The sequence below is a fragment of the Hylobates moloch genome, unplaced genomic scaffold (genome assembly GCF_009828535.3).
Source record: "Hylobates moloch isolate HMO894 unplaced genomic scaffold, HMol_V3 SCAFFOLD_64, whole genome shotgun sequence".
Lineage (NCBI taxonomy): Eukaryota > Metazoa > Chordata > Mammalia > Primates > Hylobatidae > Hylobates > Hylobates moloch.
The window spans coordinates 373,751-388,589 of NW_026652339.1; the positions used below are offsets into that span (position 1 = coordinate 373,751).

Consider the following 14,839-nt stretch of genomic DNA (forward strand, 5'->3'; position numbering starts at 1 on the left):
CACTCAGGTTCTCTGGAAGTTGGCACAGTTTTACTAAAATAAAATCAGCATTCATAGCATTAGGACTATGTAAACACTGTTCTCAAAGCCAAGTCATGTGTACTTGGGTCTCATTCTGGACTTTGTGAGTTCCCTGGGCTGCTGGTCTCCGTGCCCCCAGCCTCGCTGTCTTAATGAGAGGCCCTAGGGGAGCCTAGGTGTCTGGCAAGGCCAGGTTGCCCTCAGGGCTCTCTGCTGCCTTGATTTTCTGGCCCTTCATGCCTGTTTGTTTTTCCATGTGACATTTAGTAGCAGCTTGTTAAACTCCATGAAATAGCTCCTTGGGGTATTTATTGGGAATGCGTTGAATTTGTGAATTAAGCGAGCGAGAGCTGACATCTTAAGAATGTTGACTCAGCCCACCCAAACAGGGAGCATCTTCCCATTTGTTCACATCTTCTTGTGTTTTCCAGGAGAGCTTAGAAAATCTTCCATGTCTATGTTTTACACATTTCGTGTTAAACTTATTCCTATGCGTCCAGTCTGCTCTGTGGCTTTTGAGATGGGGTTTTTTTGCCATGATGTTCCTCTGTTTATTATTTGTATATATCAAGGCTATTGATTCTTCTCTGTCAGTTTTAGGTTCTGCTCATTCAGGGAAGGGCCCAGGCAGGAGGCGGAGGGAGGAGCTTTCAGCAGGGCGATTCCTTACTGGGTCTCTTCACTCTTCTGCCATTGCTGCCATGTGTACATTGCAGGTTCCTTCATTTGAGCAAATTCTCTCTTCTGTGCTCCAGATGTTTTCAGAAGGACCCCGTACTTCTGAGAAACACTTTGTACCCCAGTAGCAGCTGTGTTTGCCTTCGTGTTGCCATGTGACAGGCATTACTTGTTTATCTCATTGACATTCCTAGTAGTTCTCAATGTTTGTTGAATGAATATTTATAACCATCATGTGTGGCAGTTCTTATGTTGTGTTTTGATTTGTTTTTTTTGAGACAGTCTCACTCTGTCACTCAGACTGGAGTACAGTGGTGTGATCACGGCTCACTGCAACCTCAACCTCCTGGGCTTAAGCGATCCTTCCACCTCAGCTGGGACTACAGGTGTGTGCCACCACACCTGGCTAATTTTTTTTTTTAATTGTAGAGATGGGGTCTCACTCTGCTGCCCAGGCTGATCTTGAGCTCCCGGGCTCAACCAGTTCTCCCACGTCGGCCTCCTAAGCTGCTGAGATTTTCAGCATGAGCCATGGTGCCTGGCATTATCTGGTTTTATAGATGGAGAAACTCTGAGCCCATGTGTCCAGGACCACATAGCTATTAACGGCAAACCCAGAGGAAAGGGTAGGGGATGAGTTCCAGGCATTCCCTGGAGTCCATGGTAAATTTCTTCATTTCTTCTCCTGCAACAGGCCCGATACAAGCAGAGCCTTGACCCAACTGTGGATGAAGTCAAGAAGCTCTGCACGTCCTTACGTCGCAACGCCAAGGAGGAGCGAGTCCTCTTTCACTACAATGGCCACGGGGTGCCCCGGCCCACAGTCAACGGGGAGGTCTGGGTCTTCAACAAGGTGGGTGTGCCTTCTAGCTTCCTTCTCGTTTCTGCCAAAAGCCATGCCAATTGTGGTGATCAGAGCAGGTCCTGCCCATCTGTAGCTTCTGTTAAGCCATTGATGTTTACTGTGTTTCAGCAAACCCAAATGCAGTAGCTGAGCGGACCAGGTCATCAGGCACAACGAGGGGCTGTTTCTGTGGCAGAACGTGTTCATGGAATGACTGCCTTGAAGCAGGCACGTGTGGTTTATGTTCCCTCTGTAAGAACAGCAGTTGTTTGTAATTCTCTGAGGACAGACCTTGAGAGTGTCTGCCTTCTAGTTTGAAAAATTGCACAATTTCTCAATTTCGTTAGAATCTTTCTTTAAGCATTGGTGATTTTCTTAGAAAATAAAGGTTTTGTATATTCTAAAGGGCTAATTCCAAGCTGCCCTGCAGGTGCAGGCTCCGGGCTTCCCTCCTCAAGGTCAGAATCGCCAGCCTTTTGCAATTCTGTTGCCCAGGACCAGATGAAGTGCTTGCTCCCCTTCTGTAGCTGTTGCTGTGGGTGGTGGGTGCTGTCGTCCCCACCCTCCAGGGTGTGGTGAGTGCTGACTCTCTCCCCATCCTCCAGCGTGGGAACCTTGGTCCATCTCAGAGCAGCCAGCTGTGGGTCTCACCGCACTCTGCGTGATGCATGAAAAGCAGTTCTTGGAGGGTGCGGTGGCCCCATATGTGCCTGAGCGTGTCTATGAGGGCACTGATTTGGAATCCAGCAAATCCGAGTCCCAGTTTCGGTTGTGCTGTCAGCCTCCTGGGCCTCTGCTTCCTTAGTGTGGACACCGCCTCCTGCCATCATAGTGAGGACTCTGACCCAGTTTCTTCACACACTGAACTCTCAGTTCCTGTCTACTGTCCCGGGTTTGCAGCTAGCATTTGGCACAGGTGGTGAAGCGGTGCGGGCCCAGAGCAGAGACCTCGAGGAAGGCTTCTGACCCTGGACACCGAGGAGTAGCCAGCCTCGGAAGTAGGAAAGGTATCCACCCAGCTCTTCCCGCAGGGCAGTGCCATCTCTCCCCGTGTGTATCTGGATACCAGCTTGATTTTAATTCCTTTCGTTAAATATTGAGTAAATTCAAAGCGATCATTGTGAAGGAAGCAGGATTTACAGAAGCAGGATGTAATGAACCACCAGGCGTGCACCACAGGCCCCTGGCGTGTGTTTCTCAGCTGCAGTCTCTCCTTTCTCTGCCCTTCCCTGTGGTGCCTGGCACAGTGAATTTGAATTTGTCCTTCCCTGGCTCTCCTCTGTGGAGCCCCCAGTGTGCTGGCTCTCAGGCACGGTGAATCCAGGAGATCGCTGCCGATATGCTGGGTGGACGCTGGTGCGGTCTTCCTCAGTGCGCTTTGCTCACTTGGTCAGAGGCTCTGCAGATTCGTGCCACCGACCCCAGGGGCCTGCAGCCCTGCCTCTTCCCACATTTGCTGTCCCCTGCCGGGACCCCGCCCTTCTCAGTGTGTTCCGTGCGGATGGGCATTGGGCTGGTTCCCATCTTGTTTCTGCTGTAAACCGCTTGAGTGTTTCAGCTGCCCACCTTTCTCTCCAGCACTGGGTGTTGTCACAGGTTTTTTTTAATGATAGACTGGTATGCTCTGATTTTCTCTGGTAAGCATTAAGATCGAGCACCCTGTGTCCGCCCGCCAGCTCCCTGCTGCTCAAAGCGCCCATCTGCTATCCACTTCTCTCTGCAGTGGGTTGCCTTTTCCTGTCGGTTTGAGGGAATTCTTTGTATTCCAGACAGTAATGATTTTTATGAATTGTGTCTCTTTTCTCAGAATTTATGATGTGATTTTTTTTTTCTTCATCTTCTTACACTCCTGGTAACTTACAAAACAAAACTTTTTTTTTTTTTTTTTCTGAAACAGGGTCTCTCTCTCTCACCCAGGCTGGAGTACAGTGGCATGATCATGGCTCACTGCAAACTCTGCCTCCTGGGCTGAAGCATTCCTCCCACCTCAGCCTCCCAAGTAGCTGGGACCACAGGTGTGCACCACCACACCTGGCTAAGTTTTGTATTTTTTGCTAATTTTTGTATTTTTTGTAGAGTCAGGGTCTTGCCATGTTGCCTAGGCTGGTCTTGAACTCCTGAGTCCAAATAATCCTCCTGCCTCAGCCTCCCAAAGTGCTAGGATTACAGCGTGAGCCACTGCGCCCCACTCCCAGTTGTGCTTTTTATTTGTCCTTGTCTTGGTGTGCTGGCCGATGCCTTCAGTGGAGTGAAGCAGGGGACTGGGTGGGGAGCGGGGAGTGGGGCATCTTTGTTTCCTTTGTCCTCGCAGAGGGAGAGCTTCTGTGTTCAGTGTATGATGTTTGCCCCAGGCTTTTTGTAAAACAAAAACAATCGAATTAAGAAAGTTCAATTCTTAATTTGGTTTTTTAAAAAAATCGTGACTAGATGTTGATTTGCCTCCCTTGGTTATTTGTGTGTGTGTGTGTGTTAAAGCGGTCACAGTACTTTTCTCCCTTAGGCTGGTGCTACATTGAATGATATTGTATGACCGTCTCCTGTTATACACACCTTTCTTTTTGGATTAACCTGTGTTATAATGAATGATCTGTTTCATGCACGGCTTATTCAGTTTGCAGCCATTTTGTTTCATATATTATATCTGTGTTCGTGAGTGAGATTGGCCAGGAATTCTTTCTCTTGCTGTCCTTGCCTAGGTGGAGTAACTGTGGCCTTAGAAAAATAAGTTGAGGAATGTTCCTTCTTTGTATATATACTTGAATGGTTTTTGTGATATTTGAAGTATTTGTTGTCTGAATGTTGTGGAACTTACAAAGAAAGCTCTCTAGGGTGGTATTTTGTTTGTGGAGAGTTTTTGACTAGTGATCTAGCTTCTTTCATGGTTAAAGGGTTTTTCTGTTAGCTTTGCCAACTGACTTTTGTAGGACCTTGTCCGTTTCTACTAAGCTTCCTGATGTGTTGACATGAACTGGCTCACAATACCCCTTTAGAAACTCACCAGTATCAGGGGTATCTGTGAGTGAGGTGCCTTCCTTTGCTGGGTATATGTGCCTTCTCTCTTTTCTTGTTGATTATTCTTACGAGGAGGTTGTGTACCTTTTATCAGTCTTTTCAAAGACCCAGCTTTTACCATTGTTGACCCACCAGAGGATGGAAGGAACGGTAGGATGAATACCTTTATACTGTTCCCCTGTTGCCAATTTGACCCTTTTTTTTTTTTGCAAAATGTGCACTAAATTAGTAGGCATTTTTTTACTTGTTGATTTTGTTGTGGACCCAGAATCTAATTAAGGTCCATGCATTGCATCTGTTCCTTATGCGTTTTTAGTTCCTCTTGCCTTTCATTTTATGACATTGACTTTTTAAGTGACTTTTTAAAAATTTTGTCTTCTTTTGGGAAGTTAGCATATAGTTATACATCAGTCTTTTTTTTTTTTTGAGGTTAAGTCTCCCTCTGTCGCCAAGGCTGGAGTGCTGTGGCATGATCTTGGCTCACTGCAGCCTCCACCTCCTGGGTTCAAGCAATTCTTCTGCCTCAGTCTCCTGAGTAGCTGGGATTACGGGCGGCCGCCACCACGCCTGGCTTATATTTGTATTTTCAGTAGAGATGGGGTTTCACCATGTTGGCCAGGCTGGTCTCCAACTCCTGACCTCAAGTGATCTGCCTGCCTCGGCCTCCCAAAGTGCTGGGATTACAGGCGTGAGCCACCGTGCCTGGCAGTCTTTTTAAAAATAATAGACATCATTTTTTTAAAGCAGTTTTAATTTTACAGAAAAATTGAGCAAGTTTATTGAGTTATATACTTCCTCCCCCTCATTTTCTTCTATTGTTAATATCTTGCTTTGGTTATGTTTTTTACAATTGATAAACCAATAATGATGTGTTATAATTAATGATGTCCATTTTACACTAGGGCTCACTCCTGGTGATGTACACTCTGCAGATTTTGCTGAATGTATGATGTCCTGCAACCACGGTTAGGTTGCCACACAGAGTAGTGCTGTCCTAAAAGTCCTCTGTGCTCCCCCTCATCTTCTCTCCCCTAGCATTTGGTCTTTTCCAGAATGTCCTGTAGTTGGAATCATATAGTATGTAGCCTTTTCAGACTGCCTTCTCTGACTCAGTAATATACGCTTAAGACTCCTCCGTGTCTTTTTGTGGCTTGATAGCTCATTTTTTACAGTTACTGAGCGATACTCTACTGTGTGAATGCAACACTGCTTCTTTATCCATTTTCGTATTCGAGGGCATTTTGGATACTCTGAACTTCTGACAATTAGGAATAAAGCAATTATAAACATGTGCAAATTTTTGTATGGATATAGGCTTTCCATTCATTTGGGTGAATACCTGGGAATGGGTTTGCTGGATGGTTTGGTTAGAGTATGCTTTGCTTTATAAGGAACTGTGAAGCTGTCTTCCAACATGTCTGTACCGTTTTGCATTCCCGCCAGCACTGAACGAGAGTTTCTGTTGCTCCACATGCTCACCAGCATTTGATGTTATCAGTGTTTGGATTTTAGCCATTCTGGTGGGTATGTAGTAGGATCTTATTGTTATTTCATTTTCAATTTCGTAATGATGTGAAATTGGGCATCTTTGCATGTTCTTATTTGCCGTTATATCTTCTTTGATGAGGTATCTCTTCAGGTTTTTTGCCCATTTTGAGAATCAGGTTGTTTTTCTTGTTGCTGAGTTTTAAGAGTTCTTTCCATATTTCAGATGCCAGTTTTTTTGTTTTTTGTTTTTGTTTTGAGACGGAGTTTCACTCTTGTTGCCCAGGCTAGAGTGCAATGGTGTGATCTTGGCTCACTGCAACCTCTGCCTCCCGGGTTCAAGCGATTCTCCTGCCTCAACCTCCCAAGTAGCTAGGATTACAGGCACCCGCCTCCATGCCCGGCTAATTTTGTATTTTAGTACAGGCTGATCTCAACTCCTGACCTCAAGTGATCCACCCGCCTCGGCCTCCCAAAGTGCTGGGATCGTAGGCATGAGCCACCACGCCCGGCCTGGATGCCAGTTGTTTATCAGATACGTGTTTCGTAAATATGTCCTCCCAGTTTGTGGCTGCTTGTTTTCTTTTCCTAGCAGTGGATGTTTGCTTTTTGACGAGTTTGGACCAGTGATCCTCCAGGATGTCCCACATTCTAGTTTATTTTCTTTGCTTTTTCACAAGTTTTTATCAAACCCGATTAAAAAAAAAGCATGATCAAACTTTGTGCTGTCCATAGTAGATATATTTTAAATACAAAGACATATGAAGGTTGAGAGTAAAAGAAAGGGAAAAGATATACTATGCCAATACTAGTCATAGAAAACCAGTGTGGCTCTGTTAATCAGTGAAAATAGACTGCAAGATGAGGAGTATTATTGGTGACAAAGAGGGCCATTTCCTCCTGATAAACAGGCCAGTTCATGAGCCCAGCACACACCATCCTGAGTGTGAGTGCGCTTAATATCAGAGTTTCAAAGGACATGCAGCAAAATAAACAGAATTAACAGGAAAAGTATGCAAATCCATAATCATAGTTGGAGATTAGAAGATCTTCTTTTAGTAATTGATAGATTAAACTGATAGTTAAAAATTATAGACAAAATTGATAGTTAAAAAAAATTCTTTTTTGAGATGGAGTCTCGCTTTGATTGCCCAGGCTGGAGTGCAATGGCGTGATCTCGGCTCACTGCAACCTCCACCTCCTGAGCTCAAGCTATTCTCCTGCCTCAGCCTCCCAAGGAGATGGGACTACAGGCGCCCACCACCACGCCTGGCTAACTGTTTTGTATTTTTAGTAGAGATGGGGTTTCACCATGTTGGCTGGGCTGGTCTTGAACTCCTGACCTCAGGTGATCTGCCCGCCTCGGCCTCCTAAAGTGCTGGGATTACAGACGTGAGCCACTATGCCCGGCCCTGTAATTAAAAACTTTCTTACCAAGAAAACTCCTGGCATAGTATATTTTTTCTAGTCCAAAGCAAAAGCCAGTATTAATGTAAAAGACCTAGCAATATTATCAGTCACCCCGACTTAATTAACATCCATACAGCCGTCCACACAACTGTAGAATATACATTCTCAAGCACATGTGGAATGTTCACCATATGCTGAGCCATAAAGATGTCTCAATAAAGTTTGAAAGATTAAAATCATAGAGTATATTCTCTGTTCTTAAAATTCAAAATTATGGAATATCTGGAGAAGCCCCAGATATTTGGAAATGAAATACCACATGAGTCAAAGACAAAATCATAAAGGAAAATAAAAAATAATTCAAACCTAAAGATAATGGAACTATGACACCTAAATTTATAGGATATAGGTGTAACAGTGCTTATGGAAATGTACAGCTTTAAATTCTTACATAGAAAGGTACATTTTAGAAATATATTTAAAATGAAAATCTGTTTTTTTGAAATGGAGTCTCTCGCTCTGTCACCCAGGCTGGAGTGCAGTGGTGCCATCTCCACTCACTGCAACCTTTGCCTCCTGGATTCAAGCAATTCCCCTGCCTCAGCCTCCCAAGTGGCTGGGATTACAGGCGTCCACCACCGTGCCCAGCTATTTTTGTATTTTTAGTAGAGACGGGGTTTCGCCTTGTTGGCCAGGCTGGTCTGAAACCCCTGACCTCAAGTGATCCTCCCACCTTGGCCTCCCAAAGTGCTGGGATTACAGGTGTGAGTTACTGTGCCCAGCCCAAAATCTAATATTCTACCTTAAGGAAACAGAAAATGCTGAGCAAATTAAACTCAAAGCAGAAGGAAAGAAATAACAAACAGCAGAAATCAATAAAATAGAGTACAGGCAACAGAGACAACATAGCTAAAATGTGTTTTTTTGAAAAGATCAGTAAAAGTTGACGAATCTCTAGGTAGGTAGATCAGTGAAGAAAGAGAGAAAACACTTTATCAACATCAGCACTGAAGGAGAGGATATCGCCACATATCCTACAAGCATGAAAAAGGTAAGGGAATATTATTAATTTTATATACATTTAAATACTTAATTACATGGACAGATGCCTTAAAATACAACTTACCAAAACTGATCTAAAATGAAATAGAAAATCTGAATAGCCCTATATCAATGGGCTTCTTTCCAAGGCCATGCCAGGCATTTAATTCCTCTGAGGCCAGGGGCTTTTTATTTTGTTTACTGCTACATTCCAAGCTCTTAAGATAGTGTCTGTTACCCTAGCAGGTGTTTGGTAATTGTCAACCACATGGGTGGGTAGATGAATGGATGTTTTTATTTTTATATTTTTTTTTTCAATTTTTTATTTTTCCATAGGTTATTGGGGTACAGGTGGTGTTTGGTTACATGAAGAAGTTCTTTAGTGGTAATTTGTGAGATTTTGCTGCACCCATCACCCAAGAAGTATACACTGCACCCTTGTAGTCTTTTATCCCTCACCCCCCTCCCACCCTTCTCCCCAAGTCCCCAAATTCCATTGTCCCCAAATTCATTCTTATGCCTTTGTGTCCTCATAGCTCAGCTCCCACATAACAGTGAAAATATACGATATTTGGTTTTCCATTCCTGAGTTACTTCACTTAAAATAATAGTCTCCAATCTCATCCAGGTCACTGCAAATGCTGTTAATCCATTACTTTTTATGACTGAGTAGTATTCCATCATGTATGTATACCCCCTTTTCTTTATCCACTCATTGATTGATGGGCATTTGGGTTGGTTCCACGATTTTGCAATTGCGAATTGTGCTGCTATAAACGTGTGTGCAAGTATCTTTTGTGTATGATGACTTATTTTCCTCTGGGTAAATACCCAGTAGTGGGATTGCTGGATCAAATGGTAGTTCTACTTGTAGTTCTTTCAGTAATCTCCACAATGTTTTCCATAGTGATTGTACTAGTTTACATTCCCACCAGCAGTATAGAAGTGTTCCCTGATCACCACATCCACACCAACATCTACTGTTTTTTGATTTTTTTATTATGGCCATTCTTGCAGGAGTAAGGTGGTATCTATCGCATTGTGGTTTTGATTTGCATTTTCCTGATCATTAGTGATGTTGAGCATTTTTTAATATGTTTGTTGGCCATTCGTATATCTTCTTTTGAGAATTGTCTATTCATGTCCTTAGCCCACTTTTTGATGGGATTTTTGTTTTCTTGCTGATTTGTTTGAGTTCGTTGTAGATTTCTGGATATTAGTCTTTTGTCAGATGTGTAGATTGTTAAGATTTTCTCTCACTCTGTGGGTTGTCTGTTTACTCTGCTGACTGTTCTTTTGCCGTGCAAAAGGCCTTTAGTTAAATTAAGTCCCAGCTATTTATCTTTGTTTTTATTACATTTGCTTTTGGGTTCTTGCTCATGAGATCCTTGCCTAAACCAGTGTCTAGAAGGGTTTTTCCAATGTTATCTTCTAGAATTTTTATAGTTTCAGGTCTTAGATTTAAGTCCTTGATCCATCTTGAGTTGATTTTTGTATAAAGTGAGAGATGAGGATCCAGTTTCATTCTCCTACATGTGGCTTGCCAGTTATCCCAGCACCATTTGTTGAAAAGGGCGTCTTTTCCCCACTTTATTTGTTTGCTTTGTTGAGGATCAGTTGGCTGTAAGTATTTGGGTTTATTTCTGAGTTCTCTGTTCTGTTGCATTGGCCTATGTGCCTGTTTTTATACCAGTGCCATGCTGTTTGGGTGACTATGGCATTATAGTACAGTATGAAATCAGGTAATGTAATTCCTCCAGATTTGTTCTTTTTGCTTAGTCTTGCTTCGGCTATGCAGGCACTTTTTTGGTTCCATATGAGTTTTAGAATTGTTTTTTCTAATTCTGTGAAGAATGATGGTGGTATTTTGATGGGAATTGCATTGAAATGAGTGGATATTTTTACTGAAATGTCATCTGATCACCAGGTGTAACATGCACCCCTCTCCTTGACTCTTTAGTCCTCCTGGTGTGGTCTATTTTTCTCCACAGCTTGCCCCCAGTCTTATGTGTATTGTCTCTATGTCTCCATTAAAATGTGAGTTCCAGGATAACAAGGTTTTTGTTCTATGAACCGCTTTATCATGGGTACCTAAAACCAAGCGTCTCAGAACATAGGAAATGGTCATTCGATGTTTGCTGTGTTCTACAGCTAATGTCATAAAAGCAACAGAATGATCCCTAGAGCCAAGTCTTTCTTGGCTGTATTTTCCCCCACTGTGTTATTCCATTAGTTTATCCTTTCATAGGTTTATTTTTTCATGTCACATGGCATGCCACCAGAGACAGGCGCGTGTTCTTCCAGGTCTAGACAGCCATAAGCTGCATTGTAGAGCATGCAGTCCTGTTGCTGAGTCTTTCAGCCTTCAGATAGGCTCCCTCCATCAAAACGAAGCCTTCAGCATTACAGATGATACACTGTCGGTACACAATGTAAGATTTAAAAACATTTAAACATGCTAGTTTTAACTATACTTTTCTTTTTGTTTAATCACCATTTATTCTGTTGCTGGTTGTTTTCTCAGCCTCAGCAGAAAACCAAGGTTCAGGACTTAAGTAAATCCTAGGCTCAGATTTTCCCCATCCACCGCCCTCCCTTCCATTCCCCTGTCTGTGTTTCAGGCAATTAGGACTGGCAGCTGTATCCATTAAGAATTCACGTAGCAGAACGTTTATCGGGAGAAGGATTAATCCACTACTCGAATACTCCCAATTAGCTTTTAGACCCTGTCTGCCTTTTCTTCTTTGCAAAAGGAGAAAGGTTTTTCCCACTTGATACATTTTTTTTCCTCTGCTTTTTAGAGTTCCATTATGACCAGAAGCTATTTCCACCCTTTGCTGTGCACCTAGGCACAAAGCTACAAGGCTTTTCCCTGTGTGTAAAGCTTGTGCTGCCCTCTCTAGGTAGGATGAGCTTTGCTCCAGGTTACGTGCCTTTCCTTAATTTACTGAACGTAAAGTTGGAGTTTTATGTGGTTTTGCATTTTTGGTTTAGGATAATTTTTAATTCTCCTGTGGTCTTCCTGCGGCGTTTACAACTTAACCCCTACCCTCTGCCAAAATCATCCTCAAAGGCCATTTTTGTCTTGCACAGTGTTCTACCCTTCTGGACATTAAATAGGGACATAAAATGGATCTTATCATGGGGAGCACAGATGGAAAGCAAAGACTGTTTTGTTCTGATTATTGGTTATAAGTCTAGCTTAAAAGAAAGTCGAATTGCATGATGATGTATTGTGATAATGTAGGAAAAATATTGGCCCCTTCAGAGAGAGAGAGAGAGAGGAGTTGTGCCAGCCCAGCCATGGTGGGCAGGCGAGGTTGGAGGGGGGCCTCCTGGAGAAGGCGGTGCTTGCTCGGGCTGAGTCTTATAGAAGAGAACAAAGTCAACAGTTGTCCCTGAGAGGGGACTGGAGGGGATGATCTCAGAGGAAGTAGATGATATAATAAACCAGCATGGTATTTGTTGGAAACTACAAGCAGTTCTGTGCTGTGGGAGCCTGGAGCCTGAATTGGGTTTAAAAAGAAAGAAGGCCAGAAAGGGTTCCAGGCTAAGGCATAGAGCACCTCGCAGACTCTTAGGGATGTGGGCTTAGATAAATCCCTTTGATGCCGTGTGAAGGCTGGCTCTGGGGAGAAAAGACTGGCTAGAGAAACTCCAGGTAGAAGGCTGTCGTATACAAGAGGCCAGTGACGGCACCCTGAGTCAGGCTGGTGGGGTGACCCTCAGGACCTTCCTAGGACAGGTGGAAGTTGAGTTAGAGGGAGCAGGTGAGACCTGGACTTGTGACCAGGCACCAGAAGTGAGAAGAAGGAGCCTGCAGGCATTTGTTCCCAGGTTGTGAGTAGGCCTAGGGTCCATGAGTGTGGGGTCGTGAGAAGTAGGGGCAGATGTGCTGCTGGCGGTTCCCAAAATACAGTTTCTAGAGCCAAAGAAGGCCAAGAGAGAGTGAAATCTGGGGAGCAGAAGAGGATCCTGGCAGGTGATGGGGAGGAGAATTGGGAGAAAATGGCATGGGGGAAGCCGGGAAGGGCACCTGTCAGCCCAGGGGAATAGAGATGGAATTGATATCCTTTATTCCAAGGAGTCTGGCCCTTTAGCAAGAAGTGCGCTTTGTATTCCAAGTGAAACTTGGAATACAAATAAGCAGCTCCCCATTTCTGAGAAGATGCTGAGTACATCTTCTGCCAGAGAACTCAGAATGTGAATCAGAATTCTAAGCCCTATTAAAGTGTCATCCTCTCAGCGCTCGTTCCTGTAAAGCCCCTTAAGGGCACAGGCTTCCTTTAAACTCCCAGCCAGGAACTGTGGTCTCATCTGGATTTGCTGCCGCAGCTTTCCCTGGACTAAAGATGGACTTGCAGTGCCACCATTCTCAGAGGAGGGCAAAGGACAGGGGTCAGCAGATTCGTCCTCCTCCTGAAGTGGGTTCTTGAATACATATCAACCAGAAGCAGGGGGTCGTGGCCCCGAAAGGTCAGGTATGGGGGGAAGCAGTACTTGTGAACCGACAACTCTAGAGTATACATCACCAGTAAACCCCAGTCCCGTAAAATCTGTAAGGCTGCAAGCTTATTGTCATTGGTGGTGGTGTTTTTGATACTTCCTCTGCCCTTCTTTTATTACAGTTAAATAATTATTCCACCAGCAATTCTAAATAAATATTATTTAACTAATAGAATTTATTGGTTTTTTGTTTTTTTAATTGGGCTTGTCATTATCAAATAGATGCCTCTTATGTTGGTATACAGTTAATTATCGCTTCTGTTGAAAGATGGATCATGGGCCGGGCACGGTGGCTCATGTCTGCAATCCCAACACTTTGGGAGGCCGAGGCAGGCAGATCACCTGAGATCAGGAGTTCGAGACCAGCATGGTGAAACCCTGTCTGTACTAAAAATACCAAAAAAAAAAAAAAAATTAGCCATGCGTAGTGGCGGGCACCTGTAATCCCAGCTACTCAGGAGGATGAGACAGGAGAATCGCTTGAACTGGGACGTGGAGGTTGCAGTGAGCCGAGATCGCGCCATTGCACTCCAGCCTGCACAACAAGAGTGAAACTCTGTCTCAAAAAAAAAGATGGATCATAAAGCTTTTGAAATACACTATTATCAGAAAAATAGGTGATTTTTAAAAAGTGATATTTATGTCAGACCACAATTATCATTTGTTAAAATTGTTACTTTATTCATCTTGAGAATCTAGCAGTGTCCAGGAAAAAAGTTTATGATAAACTTGACCTTTCTTTTCTGAGAAATTCTAGCATTTTGTGTTTGCTTACAGTAGTAGAGGGCCGTTAACAAAAACTCCATTTCTTTGGGAGAAGTGCTGGAAATGTTTGGAGTATTTCTTCATAAGATCTTAAACTTCAACAAACAAATGATTTCCTTGATGCCAAGAGATACAAAATCTGAGAGTGCAGCTGAACTGACTTCGCGGGTGCCCTGCATTTAAAACCATGGTCATAGCGCCGCGGTGCTCATGCTTGAGGGCACCCAGCATCACCTGCAGGCTCACGGAACCACAGACTGCCAGGCCCTCCCCGAGCCTCTGCTTCTGTGGCGGTAGGTGGGGCCTGACGATTTGGCTTTCTTGGGTGTCCCACAAAATTGCTGCTGCGGCCGCTTCTGCTGCTGTCTGAGTTGTCTGCCTTTGAGAACCCCTGGTATGGACAGTGTGGTGCGAGAGGCAGGCAGGATATTCATCTTATGGTTTGGGGTCACTCTGCTTCTTATGCATCGGGAGAGACACTTCTCCGACCCCTTGTTTTGCATCTCTAATTTTAGCCGTCTAGGGCGGAAACAGTCCCTGGTAAACACCAAGGCCTCGTGGGAGGCACCTAGGAGGTGAGGAGGGGCTACATCTGCCGGGTCTCCAAGCAGGAGTGAGAACCAGCTAGACGAGGGGAGGCCTGGGAGTGCAAGGGGGCTCTGGTGACAGGAAGTAGTCCCCTCTGACCCGGTGACACTGTGGGGAGCAGGGGATGTGGTTCCAGTGCCCCGTCATCCTGGGGTCAGTAGGATGAAAGATGTCGCAGCAGCACAGGCAGCACTGTGGAAACTGTTCTCAAGACTATGAGTCACTGAGGCTCCTAGACTCGGCGGAAGTGCAAGCGGGAAAAAGGATGGCAAGTTGAGTAATGTCAGGGGTAAGCAAGGAGGTGTGAGAATCACTCATTTCCTCGGCAGGGCCCGCACGCACCTGGTACAGGAGCAGCAGAAGCCACGCTGGCTCTTCCTGCTGCGTGTGCATCTGGCCCTGGAAAGAGGCGCACCCAGCAGCAGGCTCTCTTGGCTCACCGGGGGCCGTCAGGGCGCTGCAGTTTGTAGGGAAAGAGGCGCACCCAGC

The 14,839-nt window shown here is 44.5% G+C and overlaps 1 protein-coding gene across 1 annotated transcript in view; it reads left to right on the forward strand.

Moving 5' to 3' along the window:
* The window catches only part of LOC116463793 (regulatory-associated protein of mTOR-like), a 193,110-nt gene that overhangs the window by 156,430 nt on the left and 21,841 nt on the right, over window positions 1-14,839 (forward strand). The window contains exon 4 of the mRNA XM_032754180.2: window positions 1,394-1,552. Coding sequence (XP_032610071.1) covers window positions 1,394-1,552 — 159 coding nt within the window. The remainder of the gene's footprint in view (window positions 1-1,393; window positions 1,553-14,839) is intronic.